Source organism: Gastrolobium bilobum, unplaced genomic scaffold, assembly GCF_033153095.1.
Source record: "Gastrolobium bilobum isolate Gb01-03AN ecotype WA unplaced genomic scaffold, APGP_CSIRO_Gbil_v1 utg1090, whole genome shotgun sequence".
Taxonomy (NCBI): Eukaryota; Viridiplantae; Streptophyta; class Magnoliopsida; order Fabales; family Fabaceae; genus Gastrolobium; species Gastrolobium bilobum.
Window position 1 is genome coordinate 284942 of NW_026899797.1, and position 7548 is coordinate 292489.

A 7548-nucleotide genomic window follows, 5' to 3' on the forward strand; every position below is an offset into this window, starting at 1 on the left:
TAGGGGTTTCGTTTATTTTGTTAGGCACCGAAAACAGTTCCAAAATCCCAGTTGCAAAAACAAATATGACTACATATATCACTACTTCCAACTTCTCAAAGTCACTTATTCCAGCACACACAATCAGTCCACCCTCATTATGCAGATAAAATGGTTATGCCCCATCATGGCAGTGGATTCATAACAGGAATAAAACATATGATGCAAACATATGACAAGTATTAATCCATGACCTTGTTCCATTGCCATTGACATATAGTGCAAGCTTGAGCAAAGAAAGCAGTCTACACAAAAACACATTTTCCAACCAAAATACAAGACTACATTGCCATATAATAATAGCATCTTCTAACATTTACTCATCAAAGTGTGAAGAAGTCATTACATTTCATTGAAGAAAACATACATTTCGTACACTATATTTCATTGTTACCACAGTTGCAACAAAAATACAAATCATCATCCCACCTACACAAGCAGCAACTAAGACCCTAGCTGACCTACCAACATGCCTAATTTCCTTGTCCATCCTATCTAACTCCTCCACCATATTTAGGTATAGCTCATTCAGCTTTCTTTCCTGCTCATTAAGCTTCAGTTCTTGCTCACTAATCTTAACACCTTGGTCATTCATCTTAGCTTGCAATTGCTCACTCATCATCATGTCCACATACTTCAACTTGAAATCCATTTCAGCAACATCCAACTCCACCTTGTGTATTCTTCCATCTTCAAGCTCCAGCCTTTCATTACATACGTCATCTACCCGTCTAAAAAAATCACAAAACGGCTTCTTATCCTGCCAAAATTGCAAACCACGGTAAGCAAATATTACAATTTAATTAACTTCAATTTACAAATGTATACCTTGAAATTAGGGCACCCAAAGAATGCCCTATTTGGGTTTCTCTCTGTTTTGGAGGTATAGACGATAGTTTGTCTCCCACATTTGCACCTTCGACCGCCAGTCCGTGAGGTTGTTCTACACCCAAAAGACGTACTCCCACTTAATCCCCCCATGCCAGATGACAGACTCATCTTCTCCTACGCCCCAGAAAATAGCCAGTAAATAACTTCTTCTCTCCTTAATTTTCAGTCTTCAACGTGGGAAGATTTTGGGGATTTTTTTTGTTCATGGTTGATTTAGGGTTCTTAATTTGATAGGGACCATATTGGGTCACTAACCCTTTCGATGCAAGGGTCACCTGTCCAAAAGTCCAACAAGATATAATGCATGTTACACAATGACGTCGTATTACGTCCACGCTGGCCGTGACGTTAGTGACTCAGCTAACTAACGGTCCACCTGTGCTCCGTTAGTTGGGCCGTCACTTGCCAACTAACCGAAGGACAAACGTTGCACTTTTTTTCAAATATTAGGGACTAAATTGAGCCTTTTTTATTGTTGGGGACTAAATTGTGCCTCGTGAAAATTGTCAGGGACGAAAAATGGTATTTACTCTTTTTTTTTATTCAAATATTCATTAAAAACAAAAGAAAAGAAAATAATTAAATGTCCATATTCTCTCCTTATCTTTTAATCTCTTTCCTTATATTCACTCCTAAAATATTCATATATATATATATATATATATATATATATATATATAAAAGAAGGATTCATATTTTCTTATGTTGTAGGATAGCATGAGATAAAAAAGTAGAGACAAATTAAATATGAGTCCCACATTTTATATTATAAAAGAAAAAGAAAATTAATTGGCACGAAAAACGAATTTGTGTAGGAAAATTTTTTTGCTCTCGTATGGCAGGAGAGCATGATTTTCGATAAAAGAAAATAGAGTAAATACCCTTTTGAGTCCCTAACAAAAAACACGGTTCTCACTTTAGTCCCTTACAAAAATAAATTAGTCAGTTAGTTGATAACTCATATTTTGTTACACTTATTTATTACTCTTGGTTGGTATTTTTATGATTTATTTGAATTAAATAAAGGTGTTTTGGGTCAATTCACAATTCTAGATTTTACTTGGGTTTAATTGATTTTCGTCATAATTTTCCAGATTTACACTACTTCCGTATTTTGACCATATCTCACTCTACAGATGTCCGATTGACTCCGTTTTTGTTTCTTTTTGCAGCTAACAAATAGGGCTACAATCTCTATTTCATCTACTGAAGCCCAATTCGGACGGGAAGATGATCGAAACTTGATCTCAAGATGACGTGTTTTGCTGGAATTTTATTTTGACATTTGAACTTGTAATTCACATTAGGACCCAATGTGTTTAGGGCCCAAGGCCATTTTTTATTATTTTATTTTATTTTATTTTATTCAACTTTTATTTTATGTTTGGACTGAAGCGGTGAAACCCTAGCCGTCCTGCGTGACGGCTATTTAAAGGAGACTCTAGGAAACCCTTCAGCAGTCAGTTTTTACAACAGAAAAGTTCTCTCTGAGTTTTTATTCAATTCTGTTCTTCATCTTTTTCTTCCTCTTCTTTTTATTTCAATTATGTTTACCTTAGCCATGCGAGGCTAAGAACCTTTTAATCAACCTAAGGGTAATGGATTCCATGGATTAGTCTTGAGGGTCTGCGTTTATTTCAAATCAGTTTCGTTTCCCTTCCAAACTCAGATTGATATCGTGCGATCGTGGATATTCAATCTGAGGTTCGCGATTGCGATTATGGAAAAAGGTTAATCATCAGATTTGATGATTAGGTTGATTGACCCTATGACCTTAAATCAAGCGGGCTGATACTCTGCGATTGTATGAGTAGAAGCATCGTCTTTGATCAAATGCTAAGCGATCGCTTAGAGAGGGTTGTCAATTGGAAATAAGGATTCTGTTTCGATTGACAAATCAATCACGATTCTGATATCTTCTTATCCGAGGAAAGACGTCCATGGAACCCAAACCTTAGGTTGGTTATTTTTAATTACGAATTTTAAATCCAATTTCATATTCTGCGATTTTAATTATTTAACCAAAATTCAAAAACCCCCCCTTTTAATTTCTGTTTTGATAAATGATTTTTACCCAAGCAATTTCCTTGAGAGAGACGACTTAGAGTTTCCACTCTACTACAAATTTTTTGAACCCTAATAAAAAATAATTTTTAATTTGCGCGAGTTCGACAGCTCGTGTCATTAGTCCCTGACAAATTCAAAGTGGACCCATTTTAGTCCTTTTGAGGGACTAATTGAATAATTTATTTTTGTAAGGGACTAAAGTAAGGACCGTGTTTTTTGTTAGGGACCAAAAATGGTATTTATTCTAAAAAAAAATAGAACAATGGAAAATTTCAGATAAACTTTCATCTTTTTTACTTGGAGTAAGATGAATTAAATTATTGACACTTGTCTCATCATCTAATTCTTAGTCATAGACTACCCCCATAAGTTAAATTTAACTTTACCAATGGTTAGTTCAACAAGCCTAACTTTTTACTAAAATTTAAGTAAGTATATCAAAATTTACAATTAATATACTTGTAACAATAACAAAGCAATTCTATAATATAAACCTATGAGTCTTTTAAAAACAAAACAAAACAAAACAAAATATATACCTTGCCCACATGAAACAATGTGTTGGGCTCACTATGATAATCAAATAAACTCCCAAATTCAAACCGAATGAGGTTCTCTTCAAACTCATGAGTAAAGAATCAATTTGAACAAAGCTTCTAGCAATATTGAGCAAGTTTTGCAAAACAAGTTATCACTTCACGAGTATTAAGCAATATTAGATTTGGGCGTGATAGAGGATATCATGGTGGATATATAGAGGTGACTTCAACACTCGAGATGGTTGTGCCAGACACGATGGATGTGGCCAAACAAATAGAGGATTTGAAATTAATGTTGTAGCATATGGTCGAGATCAAGGTTTTGTAACTTGTGGAGAAGGTATATTTCAACAAAGAAATGAAAAATCTCAGTTGCAATGTTATAATTGAAAAAGATTTGATTATCTCAAATATGAGTGTAGAAAAGCTCTGAAAGTTGAGGAAAAAAGTCATTTTACAACAAATAAAGATAAAGTTGATGAATCAGTCAATTTCTTTATTTAAAAAGAGAAGAAGATAATAGGAATGATGTATGGTTCCTTGTTGGGGTGGCAAAATGGGCTCAGCCCGATGGGTCGGCTGCCCCGCCCTGCCCACCAAACGGGGCGAGGCGGGTTGAGTTTTTCAACTCGCCAGCCTGCCAAGCTCGCCAAACCTTTTTTTTTCTTTTTCAAACCTCAATTTGCATAGGCAATACCTTACTTCCACTCTATAAAGTGCTTCACCATTAACCAAAGTCAATAATGTATCTAAGGAAGCTTCGCATGTTCCAACATCTTGCTCTACAAGCATTCGCATAAGGGGCTCCAATGCATTAGCTTGTAAAAGGTTAACTGTGCAGGTGCCTAAGTGTGCTGGACAACCAGTTTCATGGGGTATAAAGTAGCGTTTGAAAATACTCGGCTTCTTTATTGGCTTGCTCAACTAATATGAACTTTCTGAAAATTACTTGATTGAAATGCCTGCATTTTGTTTTGAAAAAAATGTTCTAAAATTCAGTATAAAAAATTGGTAGGTTGACTTTCTCAGCCCACTATCAAAAGCGAGACCCGACGGGTTGACTCGTTTGTAGACGGGTTGATGGCAGGCTTGGGTGGGGTAGGGTGGGCTGTCCGCTTTGCCACCTCTAGTTCCTTGACACAGGATCAAGCAATCATATGTGTGGCAAAAAAGAGCGATTGACATATTTGAATGATTCAATGAGGTTACATTTGGAGATTTATCAAATATTCCAATTATAGGCAAAGAGAAAATTACACAAAGAATGGAGATAGAAAATATATCTAATATGTCTAATATATCCCATCTTTGAAAAACAATCTCCTCATTATTGGTCAGCTTTTCGAGAAGGGATACAATATACACTTGAAGAATAAATCTCTTGTCAACAAGTAGAGTTGATTGCAAAAGTTGATATAACAAGAAATCTTCTGTTCAAGCTGAATATTCAGTCAAAAGCAATAAAGTTCATGAATTCCATAATAAAAGATAGTTCATGGTTGTGGTATCTTAGATTCAGTCATCTTGCATTTACTAGCTTAAACTGTTATCAAAAGTAATGATGGTAAATGGTTGCCATAAATAATTAAAACATCTAGATCAATCGTGTGAAAGTGCATTAGAGGAAAACAACAAAGACAAAGTTTTGAAGTTGGCAAGCTATGGGGAGCTAGAAGGCCATAACAGCTAGTTCACTCAGAAATAACTGATCTATTTGACATTCTATTACTTGGAGGAAACATGTATTACATCACATCTATTGATTATTTTAGCAGAAAAGCTTAGGTGTATATAATAGAAGAAAAATTAGAAGTCCTTGATAAATTCAAGGAATTTTAAGTAATGGCAAAAAAATAAAGTGACTAGTTTATAAAGATACTCAGAACATTTAGAAGATGTGAATATACTTCCAAATTATTTAAAGACTTTTGAAGAGAACATGAAATAATTTATCAATTCACAGTTGCCTACACACCAGAATAAAATAGGATTGCAAAACCAAAAAAATGTACAAGTCTTGTAATGGTAAGAAGCATGATAAAGGAAAAGCACATGCCAAGAACACTTTGCGATGAAGCTGTTCAATATGTTTCCTATCAACTAAACCAATGTCCAACAAAAAATGTTAAGTTCAAAATACCGAATAAAGATTAGAGTGACAACAAAACCAGAAGTAGCCATCTAAGAATCTTTGGTTGCTTAACATATGCCCATATTCTATATTAAAAGAGAAAGAAGTTAGATGCAATGGGGAGAAGTATATTTTCAATTGGCTATAAGCATAGGAGTAAAGCTTACAAACTGTATAATCCCCTAACAAAAAAAGGTTATTATCTCACGAGATGTAGAGTTTTATGAAAAAGATTAGAGTAAATACCTTTTTTGGTTCTCAACAAATTTCACAATCCCCGTTTTAGTCCTTAGCAAATAAAAAGGCCCATCGTGGTTCCTAAGAAATTCAAAATAGACCCATTTAGTTGAAATCGTGGTCCCTCACAAATTCAAAAAAAACCCATATTAGTCCCTAAAAGGACTAAAATAGGTCCATTTTGAATTTCTTAGGGACCACGATGGGCCTTTTTATTTGCTAGGGACTAAAGCGGGCATCGTGAAATTTGCTGAGAACCAAAAAGGGTATTTACTCAAAAGATTATTGGAGATGGAGCAATGAAGAAAAAAAAGTGAAAGGCTTATTCTTTGAAGATAAATATGACTCGAAGGAACAAAAAGTTGAAGAAGGAAATGGCTAAATCCCTCTACCGATGCAAGTGTTATGCTAGCAACTCCTGCATCTACACCATCAACGTCATGGAGCAGTAACAGTAACTCAAGGGGAGCACCAACAAATATGAGAAGCTTAAGTACCATATGTGATGCTACAAATATGGTATAAACTACACTTGATTACTCGTTATTTTGCTTAATGGCAGAGTGTGATCCAGTGGCATATAAAGATGTTGCAAAAGATGTAAAATGAAAGAAAACCACGAATGAAGAAATTTCTGTAATGAAAAGAAATGATACATGAGAGCTTACAACCATGAATAAAGGTCACAAGCCAATTGGAGTAAAGTAGGTGTACAAGATGAAGAGCAAACAAGAAAGAAAAATGGAGAAGTACAAGGCAAGATTGGTGGCTAAAGGCTATAAGTTAGAACATGGAGTTGAGTATGAAGAAATTTTTGCACCAGTTGCAAGGATTGACATTATCAGACTACTTACAACAATGCAGAACAAATGAAGTGAAGGATATACCACATGGATGTGAAATCAACTTTTCTCAAAGGTTACTTAGAAGAAGTCTACATTTACCAACCACTAGGATATATAAAAGAAGAAGAAGAAAAAGATAGAGTTTATCGGTCAAAAAATGCACTATATGGATTGAAGCATGCTCCGAGAACATGAAACACAATAATTGTAACACCCCGTTCTAGAACCGGTTTGTTAACATTATGTATGACATTAGGCGAAGTTACAATCACAAATATTGAATTGTAATACGGATAAACTTTTCTTTTTTCGTTAATAGATGTTTCTGTTTAAAATCAATTCCGTAGTTAAAACAAGTCCATTAACTGTAATCATAACTTAAACTATGTGTGGAACACCTACAATGATTTTTTCTAGACCATACGTTGCTACCATAGTGTGTCAAGTAGTCCCCTTAGACCAACAAGGCTTAAACACTCATTTTTATTGTTATTCAACACTAAACACCTTTATTTTTTATTTACTTAAGAAATTTGAAATTAATTCTATGGTCTTCATTTTTCAATATGTTATAGATTTCTTTGTTAGCTACGCGTGGGTTCAAACCGCGCTCAAATTGGAGCACCGTAGCTCAAGTTATGAATTTTTGAAGAAAAATGCTGAATTTCACAGGGGTCCCGCGCTGACAGCGCCAAACCCGCGTTGATAGCGCCAACTTACTGACATTTTCACGTCTTACGGTACCGACAGCGCCAACTTGGCGCTGATAGCGCCAACCCACTATTTGGTGGCGCCAAAA

The 7548-nt window shown here is 35.1% G+C and overlaps 1 protein-coding gene across 1 annotated transcript; it reads right to left on the reverse strand.

Moving 5' to 3' along the window:
• Positions 1 to 221: 221 nt before the first annotated feature.
• On the reverse strand, positions 222 to 1020 carry LOC133293566 (uncharacterized protein At4g04775-like). The gene is made up of 3 exons (XM_061492157.1): positions 868 to 1020; positions 407 to 799; positions 222 to 284 (listed from the first exon to the last, which is right to left on the reverse strand). Exons 1-3 carry the CDS (start codon positions 1018 to 1020, stop codon positions 222 to 224), a joined length of 609 nt encoding a protein of 202 aa, XP_061348141.1.
• Between the last annotated feature and the right edge of the window lie 6528 nt (positions 1021 to 7548).